Source organism: Borostomias antarcticus (assembly GCF_949987555.1).
Source record: "Borostomias antarcticus genome assembly, chromosome: 18".
In the NCBI taxonomy this organism is placed as follows: domain Eukaryota; kingdom Metazoa; phylum Chordata; class Actinopteri; order Stomiiformes; family Stomiidae; genus Borostomias; species Borostomias antarcticus.
Window position 1 is genome coordinate 22,241,621 of NC_140251.1, and position 24,327 is coordinate 22,265,947.

At 44.6% G+C, this 24,327-nt stretch overlaps 2 protein-coding genes and 2 long non-coding RNA genes across 5 annotated transcripts in view; 2 read left to right on the forward strand and 2 right to left on the reverse strand.

Moving 5' to 3' along the window:
- Positions 1 to 1,104: 1,104 nt before the first annotated feature.
- LOC311321207 lies at positions 1,105 to 2,218 on the reverse strand. Its single transcript, XR_014630873.1, has 3 exons — positions 2,187 to 2,218; positions 1,690 to 1,844; positions 1,105 to 1,509 (listed from the first exon to the last, which is right to left on the reverse strand). It is a non-coding gene; the product is annotated as an uncharacterized lncRNA (long non-coding RNA).
- A 2,858-nt stretch (positions 2,219 to 5,076) lies between these two features.
- Positions 5,077 to 7,886, forward strand: LOC311320834 (uncharacterized protein). Of its 2 annotated transcripts, XM_084452686.1 has the most exons (9): positions 5,077 to 5,260; positions 6,055 to 6,171; positions 6,253 to 6,375; positions 6,476 to 6,564; positions 6,730 to 6,804; positions 6,952 to 7,163; positions 7,238 to 7,397; positions 7,495 to 7,589; positions 7,715 to 7,886. In XM_084452686.1, exons 5-9 carry the CDS (start codon positions 6,780 to 6,782, stop codon positions 7,805 to 7,807), a joined length of 585 nt encoding a protein of 194 aa, XP_084308812.1. In that variant the 5' UTR covers positions 5,077 to 5,260; positions 6,055 to 6,171; positions 6,253 to 6,375; positions 6,476 to 6,564; positions 6,730 to 6,779; the 3' UTR covers positions 7,808 to 7,886. The 2 variants fall into 2 exon arrangements, with proteins under 2 accessions (XP_084308812.1, XP_084308811.1); XM_084452685.1 differs by having other exon boundaries at positions 6,476 to 6,804.
- A 6,606-nt stretch (positions 7,887 to 14,492) lies between these two features.
- On the reverse strand, positions 14,493 to 15,606 carry LOC311321310. The gene is made up of 3 exons (XR_014630887.1): positions 15,575 to 15,606; positions 15,078 to 15,232; positions 14,493 to 14,897 (listed from the first exon to the last, which is right to left on the reverse strand). It is a non-coding gene; the product is annotated as an uncharacterized lncRNA (long non-coding RNA).
- Positions 15,607 to 17,140: 1,534 nt separating this feature from the next.
- LOC311320621 (peroxisomal succinyl-coenzyme A thioesterase-like) overlaps positions 17,141 to 24,327 on the forward strand; it is a 30,137-nt gene continuing 22,950 nt past the window's right edge. Inside the window, exon 1 of the mRNA XM_084452416.1 lies at positions 17,141 to 17,239. The gene's annotated coding sequence lies outside the window, so the exon portion shown is untranslated. The remainder of the gene's footprint in view (positions 17,240 to 24,327) is intronic.

Consider the following 24,327-nt stretch of genomic DNA (forward strand, 5'->3'; position numbering starts at 1 on the left):
TACTTCTGGATGTATTACAGGGACCAACGACCACACCAGGGACGATGATCCTCTGGAGGACGGCTGCATGGGTGGCCCCCATCGCCTCTTCCAAGACCCCGTACCACTTCCACGAAGCGGCTGTGGCCTCCCCTCCCTCTGTGCTGACCCCAGTTCTGGGGCTCTTTAGGTCCTATGAGGTTAGATAAGTTTTCTAGTGTCATACAAACTGTGAGTCCCTATCAATATCTTTGCTATCATGTAGCCTGTAGATCAAAATCACCTTGTACATGGCTACAAGGTTCTCTGCGTGCTTTATCCAGGCTGTCTCCGTCTTCCCCTGCAGCCCAGCTTCTAAGATGTAGGTCCTACATAAATCAATATCCAAAGTAAACAGACCGCTGGATTGCTTCTGAACAACAATGCATACGTTAGTTAACTTACTCCAAGCCTTTCAGCGTGGTTTCTCTTCCCCGTAAACAGGGAAGAGTTGGCCGTCCTCCAGAGGGAGGACCGGCTGATGTTGAATGGGGGAGAGAGAAGGCAGAGATGAAGGCTGAGTGGAGGGAGGAAAAGGGGTTGTTTAAGGAGAGGGAGGATCGGCTGATGTTGCTTCTAGAAGCCTCAGTCAAAAAAAATCTTGTTCCATTATTGTTTTTATTTTTTATTAAATGTATTTTCTTGAATTAAATTGGTGTTTGTGTGTCATTCCTTGTAATGTCTTCCCAGTCAAAGAACAAATGTCACTATACCTAAAACCAGTCATTAGAGTAAAAGAACATTCCTAATGGACATTGTAGTTTGCAATTAGGCATAAAAGACGGAACACACATGTTGGTTCACAATGCTTCATTGGAATTATTCAGAGACGGTTATGAAAGCTTCAGTTTAATGTGTCTGACTAACGACTACTTGATAAGGGAGTTACATGTCCAAAGCGCTCTGCGTGTTGTAAGACCTTCCAAGTTACTGTACATGACCTGTAGACATATCAAGACAATGTGTCTGATGTGTAGATATTACACTTTGTTGAAATGTTAATACATCAAGAAGTAACCTTTACATGTATAATGGAAGAAACACAACCATAAACATTTCTTGGATATTTTTATTACACAATGGTCTTCAAATATACTTTTGACTTGTTTATATTTGGTCAGATCATTAGCTTTCCTTGCAAAAGGTACTGACAGGAGAACGCTGATCTGTTGTCTCCCCCCAAAATACTTAAACTGATTACTATGTACAGTGTTACACATACATTTAAACAAATGCCTCAAGGCTGCCTATAACCAACTGATCAGTGTTTAAAGCCTCAAGGCTGTCTATAAGGAACAAGGTAAAGCACACTCATGAACTGATAGACTGACTACTTATGGCAGGATGTGGGTAGTCGTGCTCACCAAGAGCTGGGATCCAGGCAGCTTGTGCTGGTGCTGATGCTGCCGCTGCGAGACACTTTCTGAGGCCATCTCCAGGGTTGGGATGATCTGCAGCAGCAGGACCATGGCCCCCATCAAGGTCTTCAACCTTTAAATGGTTAAATGCAATTAGGCCTACTGTAAGTCGCTTAGCAGACACACAAAAGTGTCTGCTAAATAAATGACTAAGGTAATGCTGGCAAGATGACAAGACCATTGTAAAGGGTGAGTACTGAGAAAAGCTCTAAATGCAATGAATTATTATTATTGTTATTGCTATTATTAGCACCTCCATGGTCTTGCCCCATCCTCCTGACCATCACCAAGGTTCCTCTGTGTCGATTTTGACAATCTGAAGTCCCTCCTTGTGTCCAGCCGTCAAAATAGGTCCTCAGCAGGGACGTGGAGGTTGACTTGGTGAGGACCTCTGTCTTCCATGTGAGCCTACAGGGGGAATATTATTAGGGCAAACTTTAACTCATTTGTGCGTATGGCATATACTTGTCTTTACAATATGATAATAGATAGATGTCATTATCTGTAGAGCTAAAATGTAACATTACAAAGCAGGCGTGTAGTGATGAGTAAACCCAGGTAAACTCAGTTTACCCACCTCTTTAAAATGAGTTGAGTTTTATTGTTTTGCTTACCTGCCTCTCAGAATCTATTTAATATAACATCCCTGGTACAAATGTAACAGTATAGCTAGCCCCAAGCCAGCACATGCGGGGCTATCAACTAACCTAGCTAACTAGCGTAGCTAGCAAGCTAACGTTCAATATTTACCTCAACTACAAGCATGTCGAGAAGATCTCATGAAAGCTCTTCTCCTTGCAGCGTTAACACGTCTTCTCCTGAGGGCAGCAGCAGCCGCACATCCCATGCCAGGAAAAGGCTACATTTTTGTGGATAATACACAAAATGATCACAGAAAACACGGATAATTGTACCACAGCTTCGCGGGAGTAAACAGTATCGTATCCCGTCACTTCCGCTGGATGACTCGAGTAGCATGCTGTATTTTCTCGCATACTACACGCGTTTTGTGGAACAGTAGGTACTATATAGTATGCAGTATGCATACTATATAGTGCCTACTATATAGCATGTAGCAGGTAGTATGCAATTCGGACACGGCCATGGTCTCTAATGAGGGGTGCATGGGGATGGCCTGGCAATCACTGACCTGCCCCCCACAACCTCTGACCTGAGGGGGCGGAGTCTCGCCACCACGCCTCTATCCACGCCACCGTCCCAACATCTCAGACCCTGAGTTGGCTAAAGACGCAGTTTTCACGGTTGGGTGCATGTGGGTGGCCCGGGGAGCAGTACACTCTCCTCGACCAGCTCTGACCTGCCCTTAGAAAGTACTTCTACCAGTACCTACTACAGCTGCCCTTAGAAAGTACTTCTACCAGTATCTACTACAGCTGCCCTTAGAAAGTACTTCTACCAGTACCTACTACAGCTGCCCTTAGAAAGTACTTCTACCAGTACCTACTACAGCTGCCCTTAGAAAGTACTTCTACCAGTATCTACTACAGCTGCCCTTAGAAAGTACTTCTACCAGTACCTACTACAGCTGCCCTTAGAAGGTACTTCTACCAGTACCTACTACAGCTGCCCTTAGAAAGTACCTCTTACTACCAGTACCTACTACAGCTGCCCTTAGAAAGTACTTCTACCAGTACCTACTACAGCTGCCCTTAGAAAGTACTTCTACCAGTACCTACTACAGCTGCCCTTAGAAAGTACTTCTACCAGTATCTACTACGCTTGCCCTTAGAAAGTACTTCTACCAGTACCTACTACAGCTGCCCTTAGAAAGTACCTCTTACTACCAGTACCTACTACAGCTGCCCTTAGAAAGTACTTCTTACTACCAGTACCTACTACAGCTGCCCTTAGAAAGTACGTACTTTGCAAGCAGTAGGCATCCAATTGGGACATACTACCATGTCATAACAGTGCACCTTGAAATTTGCCCACATCCGTCGCTGTCCATAACGCGACATTAGTCTACAGCTGTCACAATGCGCATAGGATTGTGGGTCAGAATAGCCAGAAAAGCCTGCTGGCTTCATGGATGTATTAATAGAACAGTAGTAGTAGGACATCCTGGTATTTTTGCCATACTGCATGTGACATGTATTGGGACATACTACATCCTGTTTTGGCATACTATATAGTAGGGTAGTATGCGATTCGGAACGCAGCTGCCGTTATCGCGATATTTCCTGTCCACGTTTGTCCAGGGTCACCTTAACTTCAGAATAAAAAGTTCCACCTTAAAGTCCTGAGAGAGCCTCCCTTGATCAATACGCCGCTGGGACTTCCCTCTGGTTGTTTTCTTAGCTCTCGCAGGCTGTTGTTGTGAAGAATGTTGCCTGAGATATAAGGACTCACTGGACGAGCAGATTGTTGTCAAGTCTCCGGTCTCCACTTCTTGTGGTAAGATACACACTATAGCGATATGTGATTTGGAAATACCGATGTTGTGCACACTGTGATTTGGAAATACCCATCTAGTGCACACTGTAATATTGTGTGACATCCAACAAGTAGTCCATGGGCCAGAGCCCCACATTTCACTCGTCGGTAGTGAGAGCGAAACGAGGCTTTCTGAAACACCGAGCACATTGTGTCGCAAAAAGATCCACTAGGCTGCTCGAAGGCTTCAATGCGTGGTAGACTACTGACACCTGCTGGCAAGGATCATCTAGAGCAGATATCACTGCGCATTACGCATTAGAGCAGCCAGTAACACTGCGCATTAGAGCAGCCAGTATCACTGCGCATTAGAGCAGCCAGTATCACTACGCATTAGAGCAGCCAGTATCACTGCGCATTAGAGCAGCCAGTATCACTACGCATTAGAGCAGCCAGTATCACTGCGCATTAGAGCAGCCAATATCACTACGCATTAGAGCAGCCAGTATCACTGCGCATTAGAGCAGCCAGTATCACTACCCTACTAACACAGTGGGTTGCAGCAACGTTGCACATAAGTTGTACTTAGGTAAGTTGCAACGTTACCATCAGGCGATGTTGTGACAACGTCCATCTAAGGTCGAAAATAACTTTACCCTCCTAAGTCTAATTAGACTTTTCTGCAACGTTGCAGAAACATTGGCAATATGGGTCCCTGCAACGTCATTAAATAACGTTGCTGTGACGTTGGATTAAAGTCCTATTAGGCTAGCATTAGGATTGCAATCGGGCTATCCCGTGACGTCACTGCTTGCTTGGTTCACAGTTAAAGTAGGCAGGATTCTTTGCCAAACTGCTCCTGTCTTTTGTTCTTTTTTTAAATTTTCGCTTATATCCTTCATATTGTACTATGTTGAGGTGAATAACTCATCTTAGAAATGTTATTGATTGTATATTTCCCTGTTTGTTAACATTTAATGCTTTTTCATTAATTAAAACTAACCTTTCGGTGTCGACCAAGATATCATTTTTCAAAAGACGTGACGAGAAAACCCATTCATTCTCTCGGCATTATGGAACGCTTCCACTAGGGGGCGATGAGATCACTTTCCCTCCCTATAGATGGGTTCGCCGTCTACGTCACAGCGGGGTGCGCACGCACGCAGCCTCTTTGGGAAAAAGGAACGAGCGAACGAGGAACGAACTCGCTAGCCACAGTAGCTCCGTTTCGTGTAGCTAATTATGCCTCAAAGCTGCTGTGCTGTGAACTGTACAAACAGAAAAGAACAAGATGATGGCCTCAGATTCTTCATCATCCCCTCGAGATGTCACCCTTTTCAGAGGAACCACCGAAAGCTGTGGTTTAAAGCCATAAAGAGAACAGATTGGGGACTAAAACACTTTTTTTGTGTGGTGCGAACTCATTTCTGGTAAGTTATACCAGTTACCTCGGGGGGTTTTCTCATCAAATTACATTGATTTGACTGTTGGTTTAGCTATTTATTTGTTTACTTACCGGTAATAATTTAAGTAAACAGAAGTAACTCATAACCTGCACGCTAAACTAAGTTCAGGAATTGGAAGCCCAATGCTAGCTAGCTAACGTTAGCTAATGCTAGCTAACACGCTACTAATGCTAGCTAACACGCTACTAATGCTAGCTAACACGCTACTAATGCTAGCTAACACGCTACTAATGCTAGCTAACACGCTACTAATGCTAGCTAACACGCTACTAATGCTAGCTAACACGCTACTAATGCTAGCTAACACGCTACTAATGCTAGCTAACACGCTACTAATGCTAGCTAACACGCTACCTAGTGCTAGCTAACACGCTACCTAGTGTTAGCTAGCTAAGTCAAGGCCCGAACTTGACTAATGTTTAGACAATATTGAAAATACTCCGACAAACTATTGCAAATCTTTTTTCTGTTACTGCTGGCTTTGTGTTCGCCGCGAACATTTGCAGAAACATAAGCAAGCGAACGGTCTGAGATGTTAAGTTTTGTGTTAGTTAACGTTAATATAAAATGGCCGCTGGACTGAGGGAAATTGTTTGTTTGACTCTGCTGAATTTGGGTTTTCCCCAAGTCCACAACTGGTACTGTTTGCATTTTAAGCTGTTAAAAAATACTGGCGGGGGGGGAAAAGATCATTACTCATTATTCTGAGGAAAACAGGATGGCTGAAATGTATTGATTATGGTACTTTATGCACACAGATCATTACGAAGGTGCCAGGCTCATGGCAAAAGTCTTTGAGCAGCAGTCGTCAATGGATGAGCGCCAGGACGTTAGAAAGAGACGGCGCAACACGCGCTATCACTCCAGTGACGAAGGTAATATACTAAGGTGCATTCAACAGTCCCAAAAGAGTAGTACTTTTGAAATCGTGAGCTAATTTAGTGATATTCCACTAGATGTTCCAAGCCCCGGGCAGCCATTGGTCCCCACTATGCAGGCCAAAGACCAGGTGCCAGGTGCCGGAGTTGAAAGGCCTCTGCCAGCGGTCCAGTACAATCCACGTGTGCTGTACAATCCAGGTATGCATGTTTGTGTTGAAATGAAATGTCTATGCCTACTGCACACTGATAGTTGGACTATTTTTTATTTATTTTGAATACCATTTTACTCATCTTGCAGATTTTCCAAGCTTGTCCCATGTGGGCGAGCGGGGCCCAGGCCCCATTTATAGCACCCCAGCCAGATCATACAGCACCCAGCCAGACCAGGTAAGAGTGGCATGTACTGCTGTGGTGTCTACCTGTCTTGTCTTTATTTAGTTTCCCTCCAAATGCCAGAAGCCAAAGCCAACACCATAAAGTTTCCTGCTAATCCCATTCAGTTAGCTCTGTGATTGGCTTTTTTAGATTGAATACCATTTACTCATCTTGCAGATTTTCCGAGCTCATCCCCTGTGAGCGAAAACCATGCGAGCCCAGGCTTCATGTATAGCACCCCAGCCAGACCAGGTAAGAGTGGCATGTACTGCTGTGGTGTTGTGATGTCTACCTGTTAATGTCTTAATTTATTCTCCTTCAAATGCCAGAAGCCAAAGCATGCTGCCAACACCATAGTTTTATGTCAATGTACTTATAGCCACATCTGTGTTTATCTAGATTTCCAGAGGTCTGTACATCAGCAGTTCTCAGAGATGCGGGAGCAACTCCGTGAGCTTGCACGGACTGTGAGGGAACTGGCCCAGAGCACGCGGCCTGTGGAGTCTGGAGCCCAGGGAGAAGTGCTGGATGTACTGAACCCTGCCCAAACGGACGAGGAGCTGCAGGTCTGTGAGGCCAGGTTGAAGGACCGGGAACATCAGAGGAAGATGGTGAGTGTCTGCAGGGCGGAACTTTGTCTTATTTTTGCAGGGAAGGGTACAGTAAATGACTCTTTGTTTTGCAGACACAATACCTAGGTGCCATTGGTGGCAGAGACTTGGCGGACACAGTCCGGCGGGTGCTGTCAGCTGTAGCCACACATGCGGTGTGGAGCGCCTACAGTGTGCACGGGAAGAAGGGGAAGAAGCCACTGAAGAGTTTGACACTCTTCAATGTTCTAACATGTAAGAAATGGTTCATATTTTGAATATTTTTTAATACATCGTCTTTGTTCCATGACCGATGTGAATTGAAACCATTACCTTTCTTGATAACTTAAAGGTGCAGTGATGGTCTCCATGCCAAAGGCTACGATGGCGGAGGTGGCCGCCCAGCTGCAGGAGACATTGAAACATGCCCCTGCTAAATGCAGAAGGGTAAGTGATGTCTTTTTTTTTGGTTTCTCCTACCCAGTGTGACTGCATGGTTCCAAAGATTGTGTACCACTTTTTTGTGCATGTATGTGCGTTGTGTATTTACGGCCATTTCATTGTGTCTTTAGGTATCTGCAGAAGTCCGCCTGAGCACAGCCCATCCAAGCACAGTCCATCTGAGCACTCCCCAGCATTCTGATGAGGAAGACTTCCCTTCCTAGCTGCCCCCCAGCCCATCTGAGCACAGCCCCCCCCCCCCAGCCCATCTGACGCCCACCCGCAGCCCATCTGAGCACAGCCCCCCCCCCAGCCCATCTGAGCACAGCCCCCCCCCCAGCCCATCTGAGCACAGCCCCCCCCCCCAGCCCATCTGAGCACAGCCCCCCCCCCCAGCCCATCTGAGCACAGCCCCCCCCCCCAGCCCATCTGAGCACAGCCCCCCCCCCCCAGCCCATCTGAGCACAGCCCCCCCCCCCAGCCCATCTGAGCACAGCCCCCCCCCCCAGCCCATCTGAGCACAGCCCCCCCCCCAGCCCATCTGACGCCCACCCCCAGCCTATCTGAGCACAGCCTGCCATTTTTTTTGTAAATAACTGTTTTTGTATTATTTTTTTTTATCCTTTTTGTTTTTAAACTTGTTTATCATGTTGCAGGCCAGACATTGTGTACTTTTTTAATAAAATAAATTGTTCTTGACTGAATGGTGTTGTGTCATAACTTTTGTACCATAATTTTGCTTGCTGCATTGACTATGACATTAATAGGCTCTTTGCACAAGCTCCACTACTTCCTGACACTCTACAGGCGTATTTCTTTCCTGTCCTATACTAGTGGATGGAAGTGATTGATCAGGTGTGCTGCACACCGGATTCATCGCTATTGCTATCCAATAGTATAGGACGGTAAAGAAATATGCCTGTAGTTTCAGGAAGTAGTGGAGCTTGTGCAAAGAGCTGATTTGTTTTGTAATGCAAATTATAAATGTAGCCAACGGAAGTGTAGACCACGTTGCAGCAACGTAACAAAGTAATATATAAACGTGTATACAACGTTGCAGCAATATACATCGAAATCATCGCGGAAATCACAACGTTGTGTACACATTGCAGGCACGTTGCAGACACGTTGGACCTGCACGTTGCAGCAACTTGTGTGCAGATACCGCGTTTGCGTTGCATGCACGTTTAACTTGACGTTGAGTGGACCATACAAAAGTCTAAATTGCACGTTTCTGCAACATTGCTGCAACCTGATTGTGTTAGTAGGGTACGCATTAGAGCCAGTATCACTGCGCATTAGAGCAGCCAGTATCACTGCGCATTAGAGCAGCCAGTATCACTACGCATTAGAGCCAGTATCACTGCGCATTAGAGCAGCCAGTATCACTGCGCATTAGAGCCAGTATCACTGCGCATTAGAGCAGCCAGTATCACTGCGCATTAGAGCAGCCAGTATCACTGCGCATTAGAGCAGCCAGTATCACTGCGCATTAGAGCAGCCAGTATCACTGCGCATTAGAGCAGCCAGTATCACTACGCATTAGAGCAGCCAGTATCACTGCGCATTAGAGCAGCCAGTATCACTGCGCATTAGAGCAGCCGGTATCACTGCGCATTAGAGCAGCCGGTATCACTGCGCATTAGAGCAGCCGGTATCACTGCGCATTAGAGCAGCCGGTATCACTACGCATTAGAGCAGCCAGTATCACTACGCATTAGAGCAGCCAGTATCACTACGCATTAGAGCAGCCAGTATCACTACGCATTAGAGCAGCCAGTATCACTACGCATTAGAGCAGCCAGTATCACTGCGCATTAGAGCAGCCAGTATCACTACGCATTAGAGCAGCCAGTATCACTACGCATTAGAGCAGCCAATATCACTACGCATTAGAGCAGCCAGTATCACTACGCATTAGAGCAGCCAGTATCACTGCGCATTAGAGCAGCCAGTATCACTGCGCATTAGAGCAGCCAGTATCACTGCGCATTAGAGCAGCCAGTATCACTACGCATTAGAGCAGCCAGTATCACTACGCATTAGAGCAGCCAGTATCACTACGCATTAGAGCAGCCAGTATCACTACGCATTAGAGCAGCCAGTATCACTGCGCATTAGAGCAGCCAGTATCACTGCGCATTAGAGCAGCCAGTATCACTGCGCATTAGAGCAGCCAGTATCACTGCGCATTAGAGCAGCCAGTATCACTGCGCAGCCGCAGGAGCGCTGAAGCGTGACTGAGATAACTGAGTTTGACTACTTCATCACTGATTGTTAGTTTAACTACACCTGTAGGCCGAACCTAAATGGCGTGTGCTGTATATAAGGGAAGGGGAGAAGTAGCCTATTCGTCTTGTCATTTATCTGGACCCTGGGTCTGCAATGAAGTTGAATTGAATTAAGGAACAATGGAGTACTAGCTGTATTTGAGAACAAACAATCTTCCCTTAATAAGAGTCTTAATAATCTTAATCTGCCTGGATATAGGATAACCTAAAGGTGTTAAAACCACTCTTGCTCTATTGCTGGGGCAGTGGCTATAATTGACCAGAGGAATGGCCAGCCACTTCACTAAACAATGAGGATGGTAGTGACTTTTACTGTAGTCTATGATATAGGCCACTCATAACCCAAAGTAATAATTATCACTAGGCTATGTTTGCTGTTGTAACTATTTCTGACTAAAGTAGGCCTAGATGACAATGACATGTTATAATGTGGGCCTGTTGGTCAACACATGAAAACTGGTAAATAGCCTAATAAATCTATTTGAGTGACCATGTTGACTAAACATGCAGAACAGGAAGAATGAAATAAAGAGGGACAACATTGTGAGGGTGCAGTTGGGCAGTAGGATAAATGTGCTTCTGGAACTGGGGACTGTGAACTTCTGGAACTGTGTAGTGATGGTGAATGTGCTTCAGTAGGCCTACTGTATGTATGGAGGACCAAACCTGTCAACATTTAAATAGATAATAAATGAATAAATGACTCAACAAATGACCAGTGAATGAATAAATATGCACAGAAATAAATGAATGAATAAATGCATGCAGTAGTGTGCCACGCAATGGAGCCACGCTCTAGAAAATGACAGAATCAGTGTCGATTTTTCTAACTCGTCACCTCTCCTACATTTCTGAAGACCGAATGACATATTATACATGGAAATGTTCGCATGATTGTCTGGATTCTGAAGAAGTAAATAGTTGAGCTATGCTTTGTTTACTTTTCACCATGTGCAAATTTAAACGACGACACCCCCCCCACTCACTCAACCGAGAGGAAGCAATTCTTCCAGCTGACATTAATGAAGTGCTCAGGACTCAGACTCAGGGGGTTAGGGAAGGCTCACATGCCTTGTGGACTAGGGTGATTCACCTTCCCAACATCCGGCGTAGCACAGTGGTTAGCATGTCAGCCTTGCAAGCAGCAGGTACAGAGATTGAATCCCGTTCAACCATATGTCTGACTTTCGAAATTCTCGGAACCATCCTTGACTCTTGTCAAACACGTCTCATGTCGCCAAGTCAGTCTAGCCGATTCCTTGGCTGCTTGCAGCTAAACTGCTTTACCCCACATCCCTGCTTGCAGGTATATTTAGTGTGAATGCTTTAGAGCATTCATACTATTGTTATCCAGTTCTTTATTATTATTCTTCCGTACGTTTTTTGGCTCGCTGTAGCTCCTTCCTACTTTGAGCTATTTAAACCATTCAGGTATCAAAATGTTCAGCTTGTTAAGGACATGATGGGACTTCTTTCAGATTTTTAATAACTTTTATTCTTTTTAAAATATTCAGCTTTTTCATTTTTTTTTTTGAATGGAAGTCTTTAGGGGAGTTTTGAAACCTTCAGCCTTCAACTCCTTCATACTTTGAGCTACAGAACCATTCAACTATCAAAATGTTCAGCTTGTTAAGGTCTTCATGGACTATCTTTCAGATTTTTAATAACTTTCATACTTTTTAAAATATTCAGCTTTTTTCAACAATTTTTTACAATGGAAGTCTATGGGCAGACCTTGAAATCCTCTTCAGCTTTGAAACCTATCTCCTTCATTTTTTGTGCTAGAAACCTCTTTCAAAATTTAAAATGTTCAGGACCTTTAGCAAATTTAACACATTCAACAGATTTTAAAAATTACTTATAGTTTTTATGTAATTTAAGTTTGTTTTGGACCTTTTTTAACATTGAAGTGGATGTGTGGAATGTTCAGTTTTTAGAGTGTGGGAGCCTGTTTTTTGAAAACATCTACACATTTTGTAAACTGCTGTCGCTCCTACATTTTTAACAGCTCATACACATATTATACATTAAAACGTTCACACAACTGTGCTGATTCGTACAATGTAAGTATCTAAGCCGTGTGACTTATAGTTTTAGCTGTATGACGATTTGTTCAGCAACTGCGCTCTCCATTGAAACGTATGGGCCCACACTGTAACTTTTGAGCTGCTAATTTTGCATTTTTACCCTTTTTCTAACTCGTCGCCATGCCTACAGTTTTTAAGCTACACGGACATATCATAGCCTAAAATATTCAACATTTTCTCAGGATTCCTATGGTGTCAATATCTAGGCTGTGACTTTTATACTTTTTGAGAGAGAACTGTCTGAAGCCGACATGCCTTTCCATTGAAGTGAATGAGAGGATGCTCAGTGTCAGTTGGGATTTGAATTTGGGGACACGTGCAGGCTCTCTGTACAGACACCCTTTTATGACTACTGTGGTAGCATTCATATTCCTTCCTTCCATCCATCCATCCTTCCTTCCTTCCTTCCTTCTATTCAAAGGAATATTCAGAATGACACTTTTTCAGGCTGTAAACTCATATTCATATATTTTCTTCCCTTTCAGCTATTGAACTCAATAAAACTATGAGTTATGATGAGTGGTCTAATCTATTTTTGAGTGTAGTACTAGCAGTACTTATAACAAACACCTACTGCTTTTCACTGCTACTGCTTCTAACCTCAACTTCCATACAACACCTCCACAGCTACTGCTCGGCCCCGGGGTGGGCTATAGACACATGGGCCGTGTCCGAATTGCATACTACTTGCTATATAGTAGGCGAGATGCAGCATGCTGCATCAAAACTGTGCATACTGTATTTCGCCTACTATATAGTAGGTACTATATAGTAGGCGAAATCGGCGAAAAAATGGGCGTAAATGTAGCATAGTCCAGAGCATACTGTTCCGGAAGTCGAGAGGTGAAACGTCACTGGGCTGTGAGAAAAATAAAAAAAGATGGCGAACGAAGAGATCTCCGGGACCGCAGCGGGAGTTTTCAAATGTAAGTATTGACTTAATTTGTCGATGGAAAAATTATTTTTCCGGACAGATATCTTAGTTATAACGACACAGAGCTACAAATGCAGTTTTGTGTATATAGGTGGGGTAGAAATGACATTTCGAAAAAGAACGTCATGATAGCTAGCTGCTTGCATTGATCTCTGTGGTGGACGTTACGTTAGCTAGCTAGCCCAGCCAACGTTAATAGGCTGCTAACGTTACAGGTGTTCAGACGGCTCTTGCTCAAAACGTATTCATGTCAAATCTTAGATGTTTCTATAGCTAGAATCGAGAGAAACAGACTAACATTTCCATGTAATATGACCATGATCGCTTAAGAAATGTGCAAGAAATGTCGAAATTGTGATGAGTTGTTAAATGGCTAACCTAAGCCACCGAGCCTAACGTTACTTGAAGTTGTTTAAACAATTGTCTGTTCATTCCATGATTTAAACGAGTTCAACTGTTCATATATCATATATTAATATTCATTGTCCCATAATACTTCTGGATGTATTACAGGGACCAACGACCACACCAGGGACGATGATCCTCTGGAGGACGGCTGCATGGGTGGCCCCCATCGCCTCTTCCAAGACCCCGTACCACTTCCACGAAGCGGCTGTGGCCTCCCCTCCCTCTGTGCTGACCCCAGTTCTGGGGCTCTTTAGGTCCTATGAGGTTAGATAAGTTTTCTAGTGTCATACAAACTGTGAGTCCCTATCAATATCTTTGCTATCATGTAGCCTGTAGATCAAAATCACCTTGTACATGGCTACAAGGTTCTCTGCGTGCTTTATCCAGGCTGTCTCCGTCTTCCCCTGCAGCCCAGCTTCTAAGATGTAGGTCCTACATAAATCAATATCCAAAGTAAACAGACCGCTGGATTGCTTCTGAACAACAATGCATACGTTAGTTAACTTACTCCAAGCCTTTCAGCGTGGTTTCTCTTCCCCGTAAACAGGGAAGAGTTGGCCGTCCTCCAGAGGGAGGACCGGCTGATGTTGAATGGGGGAGAGAGAAGGCAGAGATGAAGGCTGAGTGGAGGGAGGAAAAGGGGTTGTTTAAGGAGAGGGAGGATCGGCTGATGTTGCTTCTAGAAGCCTCAGTCAAAAAAAATCTTGTTCCATTATTGTTTTTATTTTTTATTAAATGTATTTTCTTGAATTAAATTGGTGTTTGTGTGTCATTCCTTGTAATGTCTTCCCAGTCAAAGAACAAATGTCACTATACCTAAAACCAGTCATTAGAGTAAAAGAACATTCCTAATGGACATTGTAGTTTGCAATTAGGCATAAAAGACGGAACACACATGTTGGTTCACAATGCTTCATTGGAATTATTCAGAGACGGTTATGAAAGCTTCAGTTTAATGTGTCTGACTAACGACTACTTGATAAGGGAGTTACATGTCCAAAGCGCTCTGCGTGTTGTAAGACCTTCCAAGTTACTGTACATGACCTGTAGACATATCAAGACAATGTGTCTGATGTGTAGATATTACACTTTGTTGAAATGTTAATACATCAAGAAGTAACCTTTACATGTATAATGGAAGAAACACAACCATAAACATTTCTTGGATATTTTTATTACACAATGGTCTTCAAATATACTTTTGACTTGTTTATATTTGGTCAGATCATTAGCTTTCCTTGCAAAAGGTACTGACAGGAGAACGCTGATCTGTTGTCTCCCCCCAAAATACTTAAACTGATTACTATGTACAGTGTTACACATACATTTAAACAAATGCCTCAAGGCTGCCTATAACCAACTGATCAGTGTTTAAAGCCTCAAGGCTGTCTATAAGGAACAAGGTAAAGCACACTCATGAACTGATAGACTGACTACTTATGGCAGGATGTGGGTAGTCGTGCTCACCAAGAGCTGGGATCCAGGCAGCTTGTGCTGGTGCTGATGCTGCCGCTGCGAGACACTTTCTGAGGCCATCTCCAGGGTTGGGATGATCTGCAGCAGCAGGACCATGGCCCCCATCAAGGTCTTCAACCTTTAAATGGTTAAATGCAATTAGGCCTACTGTAAGTCGCTTAGCAGACACACAAAAGTGTCTGCTAAATAAATGACTAAGGTAATGCTGGCAAGATGACAAGACCATTGTAAAGGGTGAGTACTGAGAAAAGCTCTAAATGCAATGAATTATTATTATTGTTATTGCTATTATTAGCACCTCCATGGTCTTGCCCCATCCTCCTGACCATCACCAAGGTTCCTCTGTGTCGATTTTGACAATCTGAAGTCCCTCCTTGTGTCCAGCCGTCAAAATAGGTCCTCAGCAGGGACGTGGAGGTTGACTTGGTGAGGACCTCTGTCTTCCATGTGAGCCTACAGGGGGAATATTATTAGGGCAAACTTTAACTCATTTGTGCGTATGGCATATACTTGTCTTTACAATATGATAATAGATAGATGTCATTATCTGTAGAGCTAAAATGTAACATTACAAAGCAGGCGTGTAGTGATGAGTAAACCCAGGTAAACTCAGTTTACCCACCTCTTTAAAATGAGTTGAGTTTTATTGTTTTGCTTACCTGCCTCTCAGAATCTATTTAATATAACATCCCTGGTACAAATGTAACAGTATAGCTAGCCCCAAGCCAGCACATGCGGGGCTATCAACTAACCTAGCTAACTAGCGTAGCTAGCAAGCTAACGTTCAATATTTACCTCAACTACAAGCATGTCGAGAAGATCTCATGAAAGCTCTTCTCCTTGCAGCGTTAACACGTCTTCTCCTGAGGGCAGCAGCAGCCGCACATCCCATGCCAGGAAAAGGCTACATTTTTGTGGATAATACACAAAATGATCACAGAAAACACGGATAATTGTACCACAGCTTCGCGGGAGTAAACAGTATCGTATCCCGTCACTTCCGCTGGATGACTCGAGTAGCATGCTGTATTTTCTCGCATACTACACGCGTTTTGTGGAACAGTAGGTACTATATAGTATGCAGTATGCATACTATATAGTGCCTACTATATAGCATGTAGCAGGTAGTATGCAATTCGGACACGGCCATGGTCTCTAATGAGGGGTGCATGGGGATGGCCTGGCAATCACTGACCTGCCCCCCACAACCTCTGACCTGAGGGGGCGGAGTCTCGCCACCACGCCTCTATCCACGCCACCGTCCCAACATCTCAGACCCTGAGTTGGCTAAAGACGCAGTTTTCACGGTTGGGTGCATGTGGGTGGCCCGGGGAGCAGTACACTCTCCTCGACCAGCTCTGACCTGCCCTTAGAAAGTACTTCTACCAGTACCTACTACAGCTGCCCTTAGAAAGTACTTCTACCAGTATCTACTACAGCTGCCCTTAGAAAGTACTTCTACCAGTACCTACTACAGCTGCCCTTAGAAAGTACTTCTACCAGTACCTACTACAGCTGCCCTTAGAAAGTACTTCTACCAGTATCTACTACAGCTGCCCTTAGAAAGTACTTCTACCAGTACCTACTACAGCTGCCCTTAGAAGGTACTTCTACCAGTACCTACTACAGCTGCCCTTAGAAAGTACCTCTTACTACCAGTACCTACTACAGCTGCCCTTAGAAAGTACTTCTACCAGTACCTACTACAGCTGCCCTTAGAAAGTACTTCTACCAGTACCTACTACAGCTGCCCTTAGAAAGTACTTCTACCAGTATCTACTACGCTTGCCCTTAGAAAGTACTTCTACCAGTACCTACTACAGCTGCCCTTAGAAAGTACCTCTTACTACCAGTACCTACTACAGCTGCCCTTAGAAAGTACTTCTTACTACCAGTACCTACTACAGCTGCCCTTAGAAAGTACGTACTTTGCAAGCAGTAGGCATCCAATTGGGACATACTACCATGTCATAACAGTGCACCTTGAAATTTGCCCACATCCGTCGCTGTCCATAACGCGACATTAGTCTACAGCTGTCACAATGCGCATAGGATTGTGGGTCAGAATAGCCAGAAAAGCCTGCTGGCTTCATGGATGTATTAATAGAACAGTAGTAGTAGGACATCCTGGTATTTTTGCCATACTGCATGTGACATGTATTGGGACATACTACATCCTGTTTTGGCATACTATATAGTAGGGTAGTATGCGATTCGGAACGCAGCTGCCGTTATCGCGATATTTCCTGTCCACGTTTGTCCAGGGTCACCTTAACTTCAGAATAAAAAGTTCCACCTTAAAGTCCTGAGAGAGCCTCCCTTGATCAATACGCCGCTGGGACTTCCCTCTGGTTGTTTTCTTAGCTCTCGCAGGCTGTTGTTGTGAAGAATGTTGCCTGAGATATAAGGACTCACTGGACGAGCAGATTGTTGTCAAGTCTCCGGTCTCCACTTCTTGTGGTAAGATACACACTATAGCGATATGTGATTTGGAAATACCGATGTTGTGCACACTGTGATTTGGAAATACCCATCTAGTGCACACTGTAATATTGTGTGACATCCAACAAGTAGTCCATGGGCCAGAGCCCCACATTTCACTCGTCGGTAGTGAGAGCGAAACGAGGCTTTCTGAAACACCGAGCACATTGTGTCGCAAAAAGATCCACTAGGCTGCTCGAAGGCTTCAATGCGTGGTAGACTACTGACACCTGCTGGCAAGGATCATCTAGAGCAGATATCACTGCGCATTACGCATTAGAGCAGCCAGTAACACTGCGCATTAGAGCAGCCAGTATCACTGCGCATTAGAGCAGCCAGTATCACTACGCATTAGAGCAGCCAGTATCACTGCGCATTAGAGCAGCCAGTATCACTACGCATTAGAGCAGCCAGTATCACTGCGCATTAGAGCAGCCAATATCACTACGCATTAGAGCAGCCAGTATCACTGCGCATTAGAGCAGCCAGTATCACTACGCATTAGAGCCAGTATCACTGCGCATTAGAGCAGCCAGTATCACTGCGCATTAGAGCAGCCAGTATCACTACGCATTAGAGCCAGTATCACTGCGCATTAGAGCAGCCAGTATCACTGCGCATTAGAGCCAGTATCACTGCGCATTAGAGCAGCCAGTATCACTGCGCATTAGAGCAGCCAGTATCACTGCGCATTAGAGCAGCCAGTATCACTGCGCATTAGAGCAGCCAGTATCACTGCGCATTAGAGCAGCCAGTATCACTACGCATTAGAGCAGCCAGTATCACTGCGCATTAGAGCAGCCAGTATCACTGCGCATTAGAGCAGCCGGTATCACTGCGCATTAGAGCAGCCGGTATCACTGCGCATTAGAGCAGCCGGTATCACTGCGCATTAGAGCAGCCGGTATCACTACGCATTAGAGCAGCCAGTATCACTACGCATTAGAGCAGCCAGTATCACTACGCATTAGAGCAGCCAGTATCACTACGCATTAGAGCAGCCAGTATCACTACGCATTAGAGCAGCCAGTATCACTGCGCATTAGAGCAGCCAGTATCACTACGCATTAGAGCAGCCAGTATCACTACGCATTAGAGCAGCCAATATCACTACGCATTAGAGCAGCCAGTATCACTACGCATTAGAGCAGCCAGTATCACTGCGCATTAGAGCAGCCAGTATCACTGCGCATTAGAGCAGCCAGTATCACTACGCATTAGAGCAGCCAGTATCACTACGCATTAGAGCAGCCAGTATCACTACGCATTAGAGCAGCCAGTATCACTACGCATTAGAGCAGCCAGTATCACTACGCATTAGAGCAGCCAGTATCACTGCGCATTAGAGCAGCCAGTATCACTGCGCATTAGAGCAGCCAGTATCACTACGCATTAGAGCAGCCAGTATCACTGCGCATTAGAGCAGCCAGTATCACTGCGCAGCCGCAGGAGCGCTGAAGCGTGACTGAGATAACTGAGTTTGACTACTTCATCACTGATTGTTAGTTTAACTACACCTGTAGGCCGAACCTAAATGGCGTGTGCTGTATATAAGGGAAGGGGAGAAGTAGCCTATTCGTCTTGTCATTTATCTGGACCCTGGGTCTGCAATGAAGTTGAATTGAATTAAGGAACAATGGAGTACTAGCTGTATTTGAGAACAAACAATCTTCCCTTAATAAGAGTCTTAATAATCTTAATCTGCCTGGATATAGGATAACCTAAAGGTGTTAAAACCACTCTTGCTCTATTGCTGGGGCAGTGGCTATAATTGACCAGAGGAATGGCCAGCCACTTCACTAAACAATGAGGATGGTAGTGACTTTTACTGTAGTCTATGATATAGGCCACTCATAACCCAAAGTAATAATTATCACTAGGCTATGTTTGCTGTTGTAACTATTTCTGACTAAAGTAGGCCTAGATGACAATGACATGTTATAATGTGGGCCTGTTGGTCAACACATGAAAACTGGTAAATAGCCTAATAAATCTGAGTGACCATGTTGACTAAACATGCAGAACAGGAAGAATGAAATAAAGAGGGACAACATTGTGAGGGTGCAGTTGGGCAGTAGGATAAATGTGCTTCTGGAACTGGGGACTGTGAACTTCTGGAACTGTGTAGTGATGGTGAATGTGCTTCAGTAGGCCTACTGTATGTATGGAGGACCAAACCTGTCAACATTTATAAATATGCACAAAAATAAATAAATGAATGAATAAATGCATGCATTAGTGTGCCACGCAATGGAGCCACGCTCTAGAAAATGACAGAATCAGTGTCGATTTTTCTAACTCGTCACCTCTCCTACATTTCTGAAGACCGAATGACATATTATACATGGAAATGTTCGCATGATTGTCTGGATTCTGAAGAAGTAAATAGTTGAGCTATGCTTTGTTTACTTTTCACCATGTGCAAATTTAAACGACGACACCCCCCCCACTCACTCAACCGAGAGGAAGCAATTCTTCCAGCTGACATTAATTAAGTGCTCAGGACTCAGACTCAGGGGGTTAGGGAAGGCTAACATGCCTTGTGGACTAGGGTGATTCACCTTCCCAACATCCGGCGTAGCACAGTGGTTAGCATGTCAGCCTTGCAAGCAGCAGGTACAGAGATCGAATCCCGTTCAACCATATGTCTGACTTTCGAAATTCTCGGAACCATCCTTGACTCTTGTCAAACATGTCGCCAAGTCAGTCTAGCTGATTCCTTGGCTGCTTGCAGCTAAACTGCTTTTCCCCCACATCCCTGCTTGCAGGTATATTTAGTGTGAATGCTTTAGAGCAGGGGTGTCAAACTCAAATACACAGTGGGCCAAAATTTAAAACTTGAACAAAGTCGCGGGCCAACATTGAACAAATGAAAATTTTAATATGGACCCAAACAAGTTTTGCTTTAACATTGAATATGCACATCACTTTCGCTTTTGGTGCGCATCAATGGTGTGCACTAACATATGTGAATACGCCCTCAGACACAAGTGTTGGTGCTCCATCTGCTCAGTAGAGAAGCTTGTAAAACCCTGACTGTCCTACAGCCAGGCAGACAGACAGACAGCCGGCATGCAGACAGACAGCCAGGCAGGCAGACAGGCCGGCAAGTAGGCAGACAGGATTGAATGAACAGGAACAGAGCAAACACAGCGGCCGGCTAGGTCAACACAGGTGTCTCTATCACAGTGAGACGTTACATAACGTAAAGCTTCTGTTTTCTGCCTTTCTTTTTGCCATTTTTAAGAAGGGGTAACACGGTTACAGTTGTAGTATGAGATTGCTATGACTACTGTCACAGAAGAGAGGGCGTTTCTGGGTCCTGTCTTGATTGACGCGCCAAAACAACAGCAGAGCATTGTGGGATTTGTAGTATTAGCGGTGAATGCGCTGTATAATACTGGCGAGCCAGCTCTAGTAGTCATTTGGTATTGCCTCGCGGGCCAAATATAATTACACTGCGGGCCAAAGTTTGACACCCCTGCTTTAGAGCATTCATACTATTGTTATCCAGTTCTTTATTATTATTCTTCTGTACGTTTTTTGGCTCGCTGTAGCTCCTTCCTACTTTGAGCTATTTAAACCATTCAGGTATCAAAATGTTCAGCTTGTTAAGGACATGATGGGACTTCTTTCAGATTTTTTATAACTTTTATTCTTTTTAAAATATTCAGCTTTTTCAAAAAAAAAAATTGAATGGAAGTCTTTAGGGGAGTTAACCTTCTTCAGCCTTCAACTCCTTCATACTTTGAGCTACAGAACCATTCAACTATCAAAATGTTCAGCTTGTTAAGGTCTTCATGGACTCTTTCAGATTTTTAATAACTTTCATACTTTTTAAAATATTCAGCTTTTTTCAACAATTTTTTACAATGGAAGTCTATGGGCAGACCTTGAAATCCTCTTCAGCTTTGAAACCTATCTCCTTCATTTTTTGTGCTAGAAACCTCTTTCAAAATTTAAAATGTTCAGGACCTTTAGCAAATTTAACACATTCAACAGATTTTTAAAATTACTTATAGTTTTTATGTAATTTAAGTTTGTTTTGGACCTTTTTTAACATTGAAGTGGATGTGTGGAATGTTCAGTTTTTAGAGTGTGGGAGCCTGTTTTTTGAAAACATCTACACGTTTTGTAAACTGCTGTCACTCCTACATTTTTAACAGCTCATACACATATTATACATTAAAACGTTCACACAACTGTGCTGATTCGTACAATGTAAGTATCTAGGCCGTGTGACTTATAGTTTTAGCTGTATGACGATTCGTTCAGCAACTGCGCTCTCCCTTGAAACGTATGGGCCCACACTCTACCTTTTGAGCTGCTAATTTTGCATTTTTACCCTTTTTCTAACTCGTCGCCATGCCTACAGTTTTTAAGCTACACGGACATATCATAGCCTTAAATGTTCAGCATTTTCTCAGGATTCCTACGGTGTCAATATCTAGGCTGTGACATTTATACTTTTTGAGAGAGAGCTGTCTGAAGCCGGCATGCCTTTCCATTGAAGTGAATGAGAGGATGCTCACAGTGTCAGTTGGGATTTGAATTTGGGGACACGTGCAGGCTCTCTGTACAGGCACCCTTTTATGACTACTGTGGTAGCATTCATATTCCATCCATCCTTCCTTCTTTCCTTCCTTCCTTCCTTCCTTCTATTCAAAGGAATATTCAGAATGACACTTTTTCAGGCTGTAAACTCATATTAATATATTTTCTCCCCTTTCAGCTATTGAACTCAATAAAACTATGAGTTATGATGAGTGGTCTAATCCAATTTTGAGTGTAGTACTAGCAGTACTTATAACAAACACCTACTGCTTTTCACTGCTACTGCTTCTAACCTCAACTTCCATACAACACCTCCACAGCTACTGCTCCGCCCCGGAGTGGGCTATAGACACATGGTCTCAAATGAGGGGTGCATGGGGATGGCCTGGCAATCACTGACCTGCCCCCCACAACCTCTGACCTGAGGGGGCGGAGTCTCGCCACCACGCCACTATCCACGCCACCGTCCCAACATCTCAGACCCTGAGTTGGCTAAAGATGCAGTTTTCACGGTTGGGTCCATGTGGGTGGTCCAGGGAGCAGTACACTGTCCTCGACCGGCTCTGACCCGAGGGGGCGGAGTCTCGTCACCACGCCACTATCCACGCCACTGTCCCCACATCTCAGCCCCTGAGTGAGCTACAGACACACGGTCTTCACTGTTGGGTGCATGCCCCCGACCTGCTCTGACCAGAGGGGGCGGTGTCTCGCCATCACGCCACGGACCTCACAACACAGCCTCTGAGGTGGATAGAGACACACGGTCCTCACTGGTGAAGGCAGGTGGGTAGCCCGGCACGGCCTACACTGTCCACGACCGGCTCTTATCCAAGGGGGCGGAGTCTCGCCACCACGCCACTATCCACGCCACGCACCCCACAACTCAGACCCTGAGTGGGCTAAGGACACAGGGTCATCGGCGGTGGGGGCAGGTGGGGGCCTGTTCAAGACCGGCTCTGACCCAAGGGTGCGGAGTCGCGCCGCCACACCACGGACACCACAACTCAGCCCTTGAGTGGGCTAGAGACACATGATCTTCACAGGTGGGTGCACAGAGATTGCCAAGAGGTCACTGTACTGTCCCCGACGGGTTGTGGAAGGAGGCGGAGTCTTGCCACCACGCCACTATCCACGCCACAGATCCCACAACTCAGCCCCTGAGTGAGCTAGAGACACACGGTCTTCACCAGTGGGTGCACTGCCCCCGACCAGCCCTGTGACCCAAGGGGGCGGAGTCTTTCCACCACACCACTATCCACGCCATGAACCACAGAACTCAGCCCATGTGGGCTAGAGACATACGGTCTTGACCGTCTGGTGCATAGAGATTGCCCACAGGTCACTGTACTGTCCCCGACAGGCTTCCAATCTTTTTAGCTATACATTCCATCATTACAGTGTAACAGTTTATCTTCCAGCTTTTGTAGCAATGTATTTAAGTTCTTAGCTTCTTTATGTTATGCACTTCAGCTTCCAATTCTGCCAGTTTCACAGTTCAGCTAAGCTTCAAGGTTTTTCAACTTCCAGGCTTTTCAGCTGTTCAGGTGTGATGCATTTGACATTTCTGATTTTTAACATTCATGCATTTTCAGCAATGCTTGTGCTATTCCGTTCAGCTGCTCAGCATTCACACGCATTTTCTGCAGGAAATGCAATTTTCTAGTTTTCTTTTAATCTTGATTCAATCCCGATTTGAACCTTTTTTTTTTTAAGGTGGACCGGATAACGGGTTCTGAGAAACGGGTTCTAACCTCAGCCTCGTTTATATAAGAAACGGGTTCTTACCTCAGCCTCGTTTATATAAGAAACGGGTTCTAACCTCAGCCTCGTTTATATAAGAAACGGGTTCTAACCTCAGCCTCGTTTATAATAGAAACTGGTTCTAACCTCAGCCTCGTTTATATAAGAAACGGGTTCTAACCTCAGCCTCGTTTACATAAGAAACGGGTTCTAACCTCAGCCTCGTTTATATAAGAAACGGGTTCTAACCTCAGCCTCGTTTATATAAGAAACGGGTTCTAACCTCAGCCTCGTTTATATAAGAAACGGGTTCTAACCTCAGCCTCGTTTATATAAGGCAAAAATTGTGAAAAAATGTGTCGTTGATGGTTTGAAGTGTTCCCGTGACCTCTATATTTGCCAAAATGCTTCACAACTGGGCTTGAATGAAAGCCAAGAAGGCCCCCTTTAAAATGATACCAAACATAACACAAACATATTTAAAAATGTCACCTAAATCAGGATATGCAACAGCGTCTAAAAGGCTATTTACTTTAGGAGGTGGGTAACTTCATGAGTTGGCTACTGTGACACAGCTACCACTGGTTATCATACCAAAATATCATCTACAGACATGAATCTTTTCAAACATTATAAGTACGTTTTTCCACTGAGTCGTGCCCCAATCTGGTCGGGCCCATAAACTAAAGTCCCTCCAATTCCAGCGTGCCGAATCTGTATTCACACTTCCCACCGCTATGAGGTCATGTCCTGATAAACAACACATCAACACA